The sequence below is a fragment of the Pimephales promelas genome, chromosome 3, assembly GCF_988280905.1.
Source record: "Pimephales promelas chromosome 3, fPimPro1.hap1.1, whole genome shotgun sequence".
Lineage (NCBI taxonomy): Eukaryota > Metazoa > Chordata > Actinopteri > Cypriniformes > Leuciscidae > Pimephales > Pimephales promelas.
In genome coordinates, this window is record NC_142771.1 from 12476109 (window position 1) to 12491562 (window position 15454).

Here is a 15454-nt window from a genome sequence, read left to right on the forward strand (position 1 = left end):
TTAATTAATGTATTACTCATTGTTAGTAGGTGTTCACTAACTGTGTTGTGTTGATGAATTGTGCATAAGGCCAAAAAAGTAAACCGATTTTATTTCAAGGTTGTTTTTGATACGTACTTATGTTTACAAAGTTGTAAAAAAATAATAATTAGCAATTACTCATCCTGTAGGTGCTCTCTTAGGGTTTAATCATAGAAAAAAAAAACCTCTCTGTTTCCCTATTCCTCCTATCGTCAGACACGGCAGTTGTCCATTCCTCTGTCATTCCCCCTCTCTTCATCCAACCATCTCTTTCTGGACCGGGACTGGGATTCCATGCATCTGTTCATATGAATCTGAAACAGGCGTGTTTACACACTAATTCAATCGAGTGTAAAGAGACGAGTATGTCTTTAACACATACACACACACACTGTGAAAAAATATTGTTGGTTTAACTTAAAAAAATAAGTAACCTGGTTGCCTTAAAATTTTAAGTTGACTGAACTGGAAAAAGTGAGTTAATACAATGAAGGAGATTAATCATCAGAAACTCAAAATAATAAGTTATCTCAACTAAATAAATTATTTAAGTTGATTTGACAAAAGAAAATATGTTGTGATAACAAGTCTTGAAAATATATATATTTTTTTACAGTGCACACACTCACCGTCCTCTGTGGTGTCTTGGGATTCTGCGTTGTTATATATACAGTCTGATCCGGCCATGATTTCATACGACTCTGGAAGGAGAGAACGAGACTGTTTTTTTAAATGTCATTTGTCACATGGTCTTACAAACACACAGTGAAACTCTTACCAGTGTCTGTGTGGTCCAGAGCGAGATCTTGTTTTCCGTCTTCATCTGGATTGATGTAGTCTGTGCGGCCGGGGAAACATATTTAACATTAATGAAGGTTCTTTATTGGTTCCGTAAAGAACCTTCAAGAATAAATGGAACTTTTCCATTCCATAAAAGTGTCATTATAGAGGGGGGACATGTTCTTTAGATTTATCTTCACACTAAGAAGGAAAATGTTTCTTTTAAGAACTGTTGACAGAAAGTTTTTTGGGGGAACGAAAAAATGGTTCGACATCAAGTGGAAAACCCCCTTTTTTAAACCTTTATTTAAGTAGACAGTAGGGGAGTGCGGGGCTAGTTGTAACACACTTGTTTTAAATACTTCTTGAAACTTGGTGTATTTACTAGTTGCCATTTCAACACTAAATAGAGAAAAAATTGCGCCAAAATTCTTTGTAAGATATCACTGAACATTTATTTAACTTACTTAAGTTAATTTTTCATCCCTATTTTTTGTGTTTATTTAAAATGAGACAAATCTGATATTATTTTAATCTCCAATCTGTTGTTTAACTGTTGATATAGTTCTTTAATGCTTTGCTAACTAGCAGAAGACACTAGCAGGGTTTAAAGTTGTGCAGTTGGGGCATGTCGTAACACTGCGTTACAATGTGCCCCTATTAGAAATATGTATGGAGCGAATTATGTGCCTAAACCTCACACACAAACAAAACGTGTTTTACTCACACCCAATGATTCACAAACAAACTCAGTGTGGTTTGTAAATACAAAACATCACTCACAAACTAATGCGTATTTTTCTGCAAATAAAAAATGTACCTATCAAACAAATACAGTATGTTTTACATATACATAGAAACGTATTTCTTCAATGACCAAAATATCCTGCAAGTACAAAACAAAATTCTACAAGTACAAAACAAAATTCTACAAGTACAAAGCAAAATTCTACAAGTACGAAAAACTGTCACGTGACTTTTGGCACTATTTTTCCGCGTCCAGGCAGAATCAGATTTTCTCACAAATACAGTTGAGCAACTTCCTCTTCTAGAACAGTAGATGGCGCTAAGATAAGGGATCAATTTGCTCGCCTTTGCCCATGGGAAAATGAGCGGTGAACAGGTGTGTTTCTGTCCAACTTTATCTATAGGCTAATTAACCTTATTGAGGTTTTGGAAAATGTTTATTATATAGACAGAAATCCACATTAGCACTTAGTAGTAACATAGCCTACTCCACTCTAGGATAAGGGAATCTATAAGCTGAAAGCTCTGCCATCATGTTGCTTTTACATTTTTGTAAAAATGTTTCATTTACTGAATGACTATTTCTTTCGTTCGCCGTAAATTAATGAGAACATTTCATTTAATTGAAAGGGTCCCACTTATTCATTAATTTAGTTGGAATTCAGTCAGCGTAACTGTTAATGTAATAAAATAATGAATGAACAAATCAAACAATATACAGTTGTTTCTTCCATGTGATGTATTGTCCAAATTATTATTTTGGACAGACAATGGAGTGCTACTAAGTTACTACTAAGTGCTAATGTGGATTTCTGTCTATATAATAAACATTTTCCAAAACCTCAATAAGGTTAATTATAGATAAAGTTAGACAGAAACACACCTGTTCACCGCTCATTTTTCCCATGGGCAAAGGCGAGCAAATTGATCCCTTATCTTAGCGCCATCTACTGTTCTAGAAGAGGAAGTTGCTCAACTGTATTTGTGAGAAAATCTGATTCTGCCTGGACGCGGAAAAATAGTGCCAAAAGTCACGTGACAGTTTTTCGTACTTGTAGAATTCTGTTTTGTACTTGTAGAATTTTGTTTTGTACTTGTAGAATTTTGCTTTGTACTTGTAGAATTTTGCTTTGTACTTGTTGTTTTGTACTTGTAGAATTTTGTTTTGTACTTGTAGAATTTTGTTTTGTACTTGTAGAATTTTGTTTTGTACTTGCAGAATTTTGCTTTGTACTTGTAGAATTTTGTTTTGTACTTGTAGAATTTTGCTTTGTACTTGCAGAATTTTGCTTTGTACTTGTAGAATTTTGTTTTGTACTTGCAGAATTTTGCTTTGTACTTGTAGAATTTTGTTTTGTACTTGTAGAATTTTGTTTTGTACTTGCAGAATTTTGCTTTGTACTTGTAGAATTTTGTTTTGTACTTGTAGAATTTTGTTTTGTACTTGTAGAATTTTGTTTTGTACTTTTAAAGATTTTAGTTTGTACTTGCAGGATATTTTGGTCATTGAAGAAATACGTTTCTATGTATATGTAAACCATACTGTGTTTGTTTGATAGGGACGTTTTTTTTTTTTATTTGCAGAACAATATGCATTAGTTTGTGAGTGATGTTTTGAATTTACAAACCACACTGAGTTTGTTTGTGAATCATTGGGTGTGAGTAAAACACGTTTTGTTTGTGTGTGAGGTTTAGGCACATAATTCGCTCCATAAATATGCCATTAAATTCTATACTTTTATGAATTCTATTGAGAAAACAAGAGAAATAGATAAAGACTGAGAGTCAATGTTCAGAAATTATTAAATATTATTTTGTTTTGAATTATGCTGTATAGCCGTGTTTTCCGGTGTGTTTGTTGTCAAACTCAAAAATTAGTTTATTTTTAATTATTAAAAAAATGCCGTTATTTTATATGAAAAAGTCAATAATTGTATTCTATTAAGAAACTATTTTGGTTTGACTATTTTTTTTTTATTAGATCAGACAGCATTTTAAGCTGTCATATGGTGATTTTAAAATGTACCCCACCTATGGGGCATGTTGTCACATTTCACTTCTATTCTTTCGGGATAAATCAATAAAAAAGTATACACTGTATTAATAAAACAAAACCACATAATTGTACTAGACATGTGGGAAATGAATGTGGGAAAAAATAAACACTCTAAACCCTAAGTAGATTTACACAAACTGAGAAATGTGTGTGACATGACGTGTGTGTGTGTGTGTGTGTGTGTGTGTGTGTGTGTGTGTGTGTGTGTGTTTGATCCCTCACCCTCGTCTTCAGTCGCATGCTGCTGTTTCTGTGTCCATTTTCGGGGTTGAGCATACACACATCCCTCCATGTTCTCATAAGACTCTCCGTCTGTGGAGAATTAGTCCATTTCATGAGCTAATAAGTACATTTTAGGTGTTTTGGGTGCTAATATATACATTTTAAGTGTTAATATGTACATGTTAAGTGTTAATATGTACATTTTAGGTGGTAATATGTCCATTTCATGAGCTAATATGTACTTTTTAGGTACTAATATGTCCATTTTAGGTGGTAATATGTACCACTAAGGTACCAATATGCAGCCTTTGGGTACAAAAGTGTACCTTTTGAAAAGGTACAGCCCCAGTGACAGCTTTTGTACCTTTTTTTCTGAGAGTGATATACATGTTCAGGGTTCTCAAGTTTGAGCAAAAGCTTGGAGTGAGATCACACGTGGTTAGGGGAGGAGCCATAATGAAGCCCCGTCCCACCCATCCCCGCCCCCAATTTTACCCATTGTTCATAATTAACCAGAACAAATTAAAATTATAACAATTAGTAAATCTGATAAATGACAGAGCAATTCATCACATCAAATACTCTTTAATGCAGTATTACAAATATAGCTAACCAAAAATATAACAAATTGCTCCAAACAGTTTCAAACAAATCTTTAAAAATTGCATTTTGATTTTTGAATGCGTCTTCTATCTAGACGAATGATTTATTGTGTGGTGGGACATTGAGAACAAATGGACAGATTAGAGTGCACCACCTCTTCCACTATCTCCTCCTCTAATCTGGCAACCTTTTTAGGGGGCTTACCCTTTGGTGCCCAAAATGACAAAATATCTTTCTGCTTTTTTCCTGACATCTTTGAAAAATACAAATGCAACATTATGACAATGATTAAATATTACCCAGAGCAATCTGCTGTAATACATCCTTAATGTATCTAGAAAGACTATTAATATTACAGTATAATATAATTTAAAATAAAATCAGTAAATCTTCATTCCTTTCCATACCCACTAACATTTATCTTAGTTTCAGATAACGTAAGATAGCCAAACTGAGCCTGGTTGCAAAGTAGTTGTAGAGTTTTTGACTGCATCAATAATAATGTACGATGGGCAACATATTAAATGTTCTAGCCCAAAAATGTTAGACAAGCTTCTTCCAACTTACCTTCTTCTCCATCACGACACATGTGTTCGCGCGATGTTGTTGGTTACCTAGTAACGAACGTACGGTGGCCGAGGATGTTCCGTCCATTTCTGTGTGTTCGCGCTACTGCACGCAGCGCGCATATATGTTGCCTAGTAACGAACGCAATCTGGCGGAGATACGCGCTGACGGCAGGAAACTTCACTTTGTTTGCCTGCGCCTCGTATACAACGTTAGAAAGCTTTCAGCCAGGACAACTTGGTTGGCATTGCCTTTTCAGCGTGAGAAATACACAGTGTGGCGTGTGAGCGTGTGAACCGGTCGAAATGAGTGTGTCTCACGGCCAATGCGTGAGACTTGAGAACCCTGCATGTTTATATAGTATGTGTGTGTAAAATCAAAAATCATATCCTCACCGGTGTCTGTCAAGTTGCCGGGCGGTTGTAGGGTGTTCTGGTGTTCCTCTGGCGCCGCTCCTTCCTCTTCCCCAATTGCATCAGGTTCAAGATAATCTAAAAGCAACCACCATTAAATTGCAGAATAAAATCCGCTCATATAATTCCTGCTGGCCAGGATATACAGTACCTTCATCTGCAGACACAAAATACGTGACTTTGTCTTGATTGCTGTAAATAGCTGCATCTACATTCTCATAGGACTGCGTCTCGTCTGTCGAAGCCAACAACAAGATATTACTGTATTTTTCTGGATTTGAATTCGGCTAGTATTGTAAAAAAAAATGAAATTATTAGCAGTGTTTTACCCTTCTTGATGTTTTTAGTGCTCTCTATCCATCTCACAGAGAGCCTGTGACAACACACATTAAAAAACATGAAACAGCCTCCTTAGCACGTTCACTCCTTGACATGTTTCCAGTGTTTCAAATGTTTCAAATGAAGGACGTGACTTGATTTTTATTAGAAAGTAATTATGACAGGTGGATAGAGAGGAGGGCTTGCTGATGTCGAGGTGGAAAAAAATGTTTTTATAAAAAAATAAAATGATTAAGACCATGAACGAGTATTAAATCCCTCTGGTGCTCTTTGGTCATGTTTGAACGAAACATTTTACGTTTTTTTTTTTTTTTTTAGAGAAATTTCTACTTCATCGGAATGGTACGAAACTTGTTGAAGGTTTTGGCATTTGCTATGTGAACACACACCAAAAATCATGGACATGATTTGAAAAGGATATAAAAAATAGTAAAAAAATAGTCACACTTGTAGCTACTGTTCAATGAATTACAAATGAATGTGAAGCGGATTTCATCTAGTGGACATGTTTGGTACTGCGCCCAAACAAAAGCTTTTTTTTTTTAGATATTAATTAGGGCTGTGCAAAAGTTAATTGCGATTAATCGCATCCAAAATAAAAGTCTGTTTTACATAATATATTTGAGTGTGCTGTATATAATTATTTTGTATATATAAATACCTATGCATGCATATTATATTTAAGAATTATTTGCGCTTAAATTCTGTATATATATATAAATACATAATCTATATTATATAAATATAAATATTTTATATAGGAATAACACATTTTCTTAAACATATACATGCATGTGTGTGTATTTATATATACAAAATAATTATATACAGCACACACAAATATACTATGTAAACACAGACTTTTATTTTGGATGTGATTAATCGCAATTAACTTTTGCACAGCCCTAATATTAATCTAAAATTTGGAACACAACTTGTTTAGATTCATGGATTTGGTGTTCTCACAGTTTTAGAGTAAAACATGTTTTGGAAAAAAAATATTATTTCACATAAAAATTGAAAAAAAAAAAAAAAGTATTTTTGCGCATTTTACAATGATAAACTTTAAGTTCACTTTTTTCCCGTTTGCAATAATCAACGAAGTGCCTTCTTAAAAAGAGATCAAACTCAAGGCTGTGCTCCAAAGCATTCAATATTTACCACAGTTCAAGTTTAAGTGGTCAATGCTGAAAACATATATTATAACTAGGGCTGTGCAAAAGTTAATTGTGATTAATCGCATCCAAAATAAAAGTCTGTGTTTACATAGTATATTTGTGTGTGCTGTATATAATTATTTTGTATATATAAATACACACACATGCATGTATATGTTTAAGAAAATGTGTTATTCCTATATAAAATATTTATATTTATATAATATAGATTATGTATTTATATATATATATACAGAATTTAAGCGCAAATAATTCTTAAATATATACATGCATGCATAGGTATTTATATATACAAAATAATTATATACAGCACACTCAAATATATTATGTAAAACAAACTTTTATTTTGGATGCGATTAATCGCAATTAACTTTTGCACAGCCCTAATTATAACTACTGCATGAATATAATTTGGTACCATAAAATCCCCTTCAAATTCTAAATATTAAATAAAAAAACATAATAAAACTAAAGTGTATACATTTCAGAGAAGTAAAAAAAAGTTGTTATTTTTGAGCACCAGTTGGTTTTGATTTTTTTTTTTTTTTTAATAATACTGCCACTTTTGGCAACTTTTGTCCCAACAAGATATATAAAGTAAAAAAGCAAAGAAAATGAGTATTGGAAAAGGCAAATACATCACCCAAAAGTGGCAACGTGTCCATTTATGTGTGTCCTCTGCTGTGTACGTGCTGCATAAAGAAATAATTATCATTAAGGACCATTATAAATCTATGAAGTAATGCTATATATATATATATATATATATATTTATATATATATATATATATAGACTCTATAATGCAGAGTATATAATTTGTCAACATTAAGCTTCTATTTTTTTCAAATGCCAGTGTTTGTATTTTTTGCTCAGTGTTATTTTAGTATTATCTATAGGTTTTTTTATGAATGGTATTTTTATTCATTTTTTGTTTACTGATAGGGCTATTGAATAAGATTTTATTTTAATATTGTCAATTTTAATTTTATTTTAATTTTGTTAAAAAAAATGTTGTGCTTTTTTTTCATTCTCATAAGCCTAATTTTTATTGTTTGTTTTAAATATGTTTAAATGTTATTTTTATTTCAGTTTCAGTTCTTCAATGGTGCAATTACATGAAAAGCGTGTAAAGAAGAAGAGCTGCAAATTAACAGTACAAACCAGCTGCCAGTAACTTGCTGTTATTTTACAGCACAATATTTCACAGTTGTAAGTATAACATCATACTAAACATGGTTGTGTGTGTGTGCTTTCACAATACTTGCCATTCCTGCGTCGTTGTGTTTTGCAGATGAAGGTGAACAGAACAATCCCAATCAAAAAGGCTGATGCAGGAACTGTGTAGAGAATCCAGTCAGGCCGAGATGCTAAACACAACACACACACACACACACACACACACACACACACAAATGATTAACTGATTCAGCATTGGATTTATTATGACATAATGCCACATAAAAACTCACCTGTATTATGTGAATGGTTTTTGACTGGCTTGGTATCAGGTTTGCTGTGAGATACACCATCAAACACAGTTGTGTTAACTTTTGTGTAGCCTGTGGACATGATGAAATTGTCTTTCTTTCGAGCTGGAAGTTATTAAACCAACAACACACATGACATAAACAGAAACCATGTCCACATTGTAGCAAAATATATCATATTTTTAATATTACTATCTTACTACACTCTTGAAAAAAAGGTTCCACAATAGGTTTTTCACAGTAATGCATAGAAGAATCATTTTTGTTTCCCAAAAAAAAAAAAACTCTCAGTTATCAGTTCCTAAAATTTTTTAAAAAATCATCAACTCTTGAAAGTTGAGGTTATTTATTGGAATTGAAGGTTTTGTGAATCACCTTTAAAGGGAACCTATTATGCAGCTCCTCCCTCGGATACTCTGCCAAAAATTAAATTAATAAAACGTTAATGTCTGCTGTTTACACGACACCGTAAACTAAAAACGTAAAACATTTTATGCATTTTGGGCCATTCATTTACACGACAAAGGCATCTTGGGTGCCTGAAAACGCAAACTTGAGTTTCAAAGTGCAAGTTTTTGAAAACAGTCTCCGTGCTAACAACAAAAACGCAAATCTTTGAAGACGAAGACGTCATGGCGTGTTCAGTCTATAGGGTTTCATCGCCATCTAGCGGCTTGGCAGCAGAATACAGCGTCGTTATCACGGTTCCTTGTACGCGGGGGGGAAAAACCTCAAAGTTCTCAAAACTTCTCCGTTTTAAGCATATCGTTGTCGTGTAAACGTACCTTTATTATTTGCACGCGTTTTAAAGCCATATTAGTCTAAACTGAAATATATGGTTTTCTGAGCATACAGATCCGAAGCACAAACACAGAAAGCTGGATGTCAGACGGAGCTTCACTTGAGTATTAAACTATTCTCTTTCACGTCTTCTATTGCACTTAGACTGTCAAATACACACAAGGTTGTCACAGTTATGTTCAGTTTCCGTTTTCATGGATTTATAGTATGTTATTTTCAGTTAGTTTCTGTTTTCATGGACTTTTAGTTTGTTATTTTCAGTTAGTTTCTGTTTTCATGGACTTTTAGTTTGTTATTTTCAGTTAGTTTCTGTTTTCATGGATTTTTAGTTTGTTATTTTCAGTTAGTTTCTGTTTGGTGTGGTTTGTTTTAGTTATATATTTAAATTTTTAGTTTAATTTTGCTTGTGCTTTTTTCATTTTTACAAGCCTATTTTTTAATGTTTAAATATATATATATATTTTTCAGTTTCATTTCTCCAATGGTACAATTACAGTAAAATAGTGTAAATAAGAAGCTGCAAATTAACAGGACATTACTGGGAACTTTCAGTTTGTTATTTTCAGTTAGTTTCTGTTTTCATAGACTTTTAGTTTGTTATGTTCAGTCACAGGTGTTCCTTTGTTCAGTTTCCCACCACTCTTTAGTTGTCATTGAGATTCATTTAATCTGCACTGGTGTTAATCATCATTAGCCTCATTTGTCTTGTCAGTTTACAGTGGCCCGGTCATGTCTACATTAGAGGTTATGTTTTGTGTGCCTGCCTGTTTGGATGGCCTTTTAAGTGGATTATTAAAGACTTTTGAATCATCATCATCTTCTTCTTCTTGTTCTTCCTTTAACCTTGCGTAACAGAGGTTAAGTCAAAAAGACAAAGTTCATGTAAACAGTCGGTTATGTCTGTGAATGTAAACAGCTGGGAAAGAAATCGCATGTATATATTAGACCTGTGTATTATAGTGAAAGCAGCGTAATGCACAGTACCTACTCCTGTTAATATGAATCAAACAAGAAAACAAAACAGAGAATCCCTCACTGCCCTTGATTGAATAGGCTAACTTTAGTAGCTTTAATAAGAATACATTTCTACTGCTGTTAAATACTCTGCATGGCGAGGAGATAAACATGGCGGATCGTGGACAGCTCACTCAGGGGCGGAGCTAAGCCAATAGGATGGATTACATCACCAATAGTGGGTGTGGCCTGAACCAATGTGACATCACTTTGTGACACATTCCTGAAAGGCTCATTTTGAGACACTGTTTCAGATTAATGAAGTGAGTAACAAAAATAACAAACATATGGAATATTTTATCCCACAAAAGGTTCTATATAGTGGAAAATGGTCATTTATTTTATTAAAATATTCTTCACACTAAGAAAAACAAGTGGTTCTTTTAAGAACTGTTCACTGAGAGATTCTTTGTGGAACCCAAAATGGTTCTTACATGGCATCAAAAAGCGCTTGGAAAACTATTTTTAAGAGTGTGAAGAACCTTTTTTAAAGAACCTTTTTAAAATGGAAAGATTCCATGGATGTTAAAGGTTCTTCACGGAACTATCAACGCCAACAAAGAACCTTTATTTTCAAGAGTGTTCATAATATTTGAGTGATATTTGAGAAACAATTTTGCATTGTGAAAAGTTGAATGTCAGGAACGCAGCAAAGATTTTATTCAAAATAATTTAATCCTAAAACCAGATTCAAGCTCTTCTTTAGATGTGTTTACAGTCTAGAAATTGCTCTGTTATCATTATTGAATGATCAGAATATATGACTTTTGTAGCCTACAATCATGGATTCATTTTGCAAGGTTTGAGAGATCTTTTGAAAAACAAGGAGAAGCAGTTGAATCGTTTAGATTAGCTTTCAGTCTTACACTCACAGACAGATCCCAAGGGAGGGACTGCTTGTTTTCTCACCAGCTTCACGTTTCCTTTCTTAACACTTTGAAGTGTTATTTTCACCGAAGTGAGGCTTACTCTGCTAAACTATCAAACTTGCACCAAAACAGTACCATCATGCGCCGAAGATTGTTGTTTGACAAAAACAGCAAGTCCGTCTGACATTTTTCTGACATTTTTCTTTTAAATGAGCATTTTACATTGCTTTGATTCACATATGCTGTATATTTAAATGCATAGAACTAATGTAAAATATGCCACTTTTTTCTCTTATCAAACAATATAAGGTTTGCCAGAAAAATATCAAAACTTTATTAACTTTACTTTTACTAACCTTCAGTTGTGGTCTTGTTTGCGGCATTCATCCTGAAACATCAGAAAGCAAATATGAGTGTGAACACAAAGATGGCTGAGTGAAAACTGACAGTAAAAGAGAAGAGGTGAAAACAGATGTGGCGGAAGAGGAGGAGGGAGAAAGAAACAGAGAAGAACATCAAATGTAAAAAGGAGAAGTGAGAGAATAAACATGTAGTAAATACAAATCTATCACTCATATAACTGTTTTCACAAATAAACTTTCACTTATCTTAGATTACCATTTAATAGGGGTGTAACGGTACACAAAAATCACGGTTCGGTACGTACCTCGGTTTTAAAGTCACAGTTCGGTACGTTTTCGATACAGCAAAAAGAAAGAAATGCCAGAGAAATGTACTATTTGTTTAAAGAAAAAATATTTTTAAATAAGTGTGAGTTTTCCTAGATCTTGAAACTTTCAGGTTTATAAATGGCTCATCTTTGAAGGGTGAACAAATAATGTTTTGGTCATCACATTAAAAATAACATTTAAATATATATTTATTTATATAATATTTGAATTTTGAAGTGCTGGAAAAAGATGTGTGAAGTACTTGAAAGCATTTCACCATTCCAGCCAAACTGGTTCCAGTTAGTGTTACTACATTAAATCCATGGTGAATTGTACATTTAGTACAAAGTGTGGGTATGTGTAAAGCTGTTGACTTATGTTATTCATACAATACCACAAGAAAAAACAAAAAATATTTAAAGTTGTAAATATATACTGTAGATACAATAACATGAACGCAAAATGCAATGTAAATAAATACAAGCAGTTCCTTACTTTATGGCTTTTTTTAACTGGAGTAACCATGTGATGGCAGCGTGCACATAATGACATAGGCACGTAGGGTTATAAAAGATAACGTAAGAGTAAAAGAGGCACGCGCGTGCACAACTATCACCCCTGCGCTGGGTGCGCCCCTTCCCCTTTAACCGAGGAGCTAATGCATCTGTGTAAAACACGCATAGGAAAAAAAGAACGACAGAAAGAACGGCTCCCCTCCAGCCGCGACTCGGCTCCCATCGTTCATGTTTATGAGCTGTTCAAAAGAATCGGTTCGTTCGCGAACGTCACAACTCTAGTCCGAACTGATAAACGATCCATGAAGCACATAACGAGTAGCGCAGTTTCGTTCTGCTTTCATTACCCTTGCCATTTGATGTTGCGCAACGTTGTGTTGGCCGCGTCAGCTCGAATTTTGCCGGCAGGAAAAATGGTCCAAGCAATCGTTCGGTTTGTATGCGTACCGAACCGGAAGCCTCGAACCGAAACGGTTCAATACGAATACATGTACCGTTACACCCCTACCATTTAAATGCATATATATATACTATATATATTTACTCACCCCCATGTCATCCAAGATGTCCATGTCTTTCTTTCTTCAGTTCAGTCGAAAAGAAATTAAGGTTTTTGAAGAAAACATTCAGGATTTTCTCCATATAATGGACTTCATTGGGAACCAAACGGTTCAAGGTCCAAATGAGAGTTTCAGTGGAGCTTCAAAGGGCTTTAAACGACACCAGACGATGAATAAGGGTCTTATCTAGCGAAACGAGCGGCCATTTAAAAAATAAATACAAAAGTTAAGTTTTATAAGCTCAAATGCTCGCCTTGCTCTGTTCTGTGATGCGCGTTCGTGACTCTCCTGTTCGAACACGTTCATCAAAATGAACGAATCTTTTTTCGTCCATTCGTTCATTTCGTTCGTTGAATCAACCAAATGACTTAAAGCTGCAATACCTAAGATTTAGATGCCGCTAGAGGGCGCTACATTCAAAACAACAACAATGGCTTTGCTTGATGACAACGTGGAGAAACGCGGAATGATGGGAACTGTTGTTTTCAACTCCACCGTGGATAAATCAGTCAGACGGGAATCGAAAATTAGTTGTCATGGATGAGGTAAAGTTCGATTTCTATAAACGCTGCGTTTAATGACATGGTTGTTTTTCATTAAACTGAAATAACCGCGCAAGAAAAGTCAGGTTTAAAAGTAAATAAGTTATCACAGATGTTACTGTACGAGTCACTGGACGAAGCTATGGTGGAGAGGGTTTGAAGGGGCAGGTCTCTTGCAAGGATTTGACGTGGCTGGTCCTCCTTGGTAACTTTATAAAAATAAAAAATCAATTTAATGTACATTTGACACATCTTTTCATGTCGTGCAAGTATTCAACCACAGCTACAGTTTCACAAAATTAACGTTAAGGGGGTCGCACACCGGACGAGAAGCTGCAGCGCCGCGTCGCACCACATAATTATTCGAACACATTATTATCTATAGGCTACATACCGGCGGCGCCATTCGGCGTCTGTCCGCGGCGCCCAGCAACGCCTCAATCAGGACCGTGTTCAAAATCCTGCGGCGCCACAGAGCGCCATTTACACAGTTTTATATAAAAATTTAATTACTTTTGTCTCAAACCGTTGCTAATGGATCCTGACTTTGCCCTATGCTGCAATATGCATTTAGTTTTGCAGTGATTTACAGAAATTAGCTGCTTGAATGACAATTGCTGATGTTATTATTAGATTTTTCAGGTGAGATTCGTGAACGGATGATCTGAGGTAAAGTTTTCACAATGCAGACTCAGCAACGATTGTATTTAATTGTACAGTACAATCATAGCATAGAACAGACATAGAACAGACATTATCTTAATTTTCTGTCATTAAACATAACAATATTCCTGAATCCTGGCCATACACTGATGAGAAAGTGCGCGTCCGGTATGCGATGCTGTGGAGTTGTCCTAAACGTGACGCGGCGCTTCTCGTCCGGTGTGCGACCCCCTTTACAGCCAACAGTTCACATTCCGAGAATAAATGAAAAGAACAATTGTGCTCCATTCCATAACAAATGCGCGAAACAAGCTGTCGTTTGATAGACGCTAACGCACAACTACCGCATTTGGCCAGGACTACGTAGTACGAGGTGAGCGGAAACCGAGGTAAGCGGATATGACGTGATTGACTCGCGACTCCCAGCTCACACGTCCCGTTTCCTTGGTTAAAATCTCAATTTTCTCGCGATTTAAATATTGTTTGAAACATATGGAATATTGTGAGTTATCATCTTTACTAAATGTATAACACTGGCCTTGTGATTTTTTGGGATATTTTAATGCAAAAATCTTAGGTATTGCACCTAAATGCTTAGGTAAATGCTAAGAATGTTGTAAATATTGCACTTTTAAATAAATAACTAGTGTTTATCAAATGTTTTTTATTTATTTTTTTATTTGAAGAATAAAACTTCAAAACCTGCAACTATTCATAAGCTGTAGGTTGATGCTCTACAATGAGGTGAGAATGACGTAAATTCAGGTTAATTAATTACACAGATTTCCAGGCTCATTGAAGCACATTTATAGTTTGCTATTGATGTTAAACAGACCTGACACACACACACACACACACACACTCGCGCACACACACACACACACACACACACACACACACACACACACACACACACACACACACCTCAGATTCCCTATAATCTTGACCATGAGATACTAAAAGGTTTGAATGCAGACCATCTACGTGACAGCTATTGTGATCCACGGCCTTGAAGTTGACACTTTGTCACACATTGAATGAATGACGCATTTTATCACTTTAAATTAATCAATTAGCTCACTGCTCAACCTCTGACCTATAACGAACAGAGTTTATGCCTGAAGGATCTACGTCAGTGACACCCCCTTAAAACATCCACGCACACACACACACACACACACATAATGAACAACAAACACACACCTCACCCACGCTTTTTAATAAATCTAATCATCAGGTCAAGCATGCCAAGCTGAGGTGACACTTGACAAGGGCATGCATAATTACAGTATATGAATACTTATTATATGGAAAAGCCCATAACCAATGCTGAGAGAGAGATCATAACGTACTGACTTCTAAGGATTTTAACATGATCATTTCTCAAAATTAATTAGATCTGAAA

At 34.8% G+C, this 15454-nt stretch overlaps 1 protein-coding gene across 2 annotated transcripts; it reads right to left on the minus strand.

Annotated features, from left to right (window-relative positions):
- Nucleotides 1-74: 74 nt before the first annotated feature.
- Nucleotides 75-14129, minus strand: LOC120473111 (uncharacterized). 2 transcript variants are annotated; one of them, XM_089128269.1, is made up of 12 exons: nucleotides 12833-14129; nucleotides 11455-11486; nucleotides 8397-8519; nucleotides 8193-8294; nucleotides 7570-7618; nucleotides 5739-5782; nucleotides 5561-5644; nucleotides 5392-5487; nucleotides 3827-3916; nucleotides 800-859; nucleotides 651-722; nucleotides 75-335 (listed from the first exon to the last, which is right to left on the minus strand). In XM_089128269.1, the coding sequence occupies exons 1-12, from the start codon at nucleotides 12841-12843 to the stop codon at nucleotides 277-279; spliced, it is 822 nt and encodes a 273-aa protein (XP_088984395.1). In that variant the 5' UTR covers nucleotides 12844-14129; the 3' UTR covers nucleotides 75-276. The 2 variants fall into 2 exon arrangements, with proteins under 2 accessions (XP_088984395.1, XP_088984396.1); XM_089128270.1 differs by having other exon boundaries at nucleotides 8397-8486; nucleotides 12833-14127.
- Nucleotides 14130-15454: the final 1325 nt, after the last annotated feature.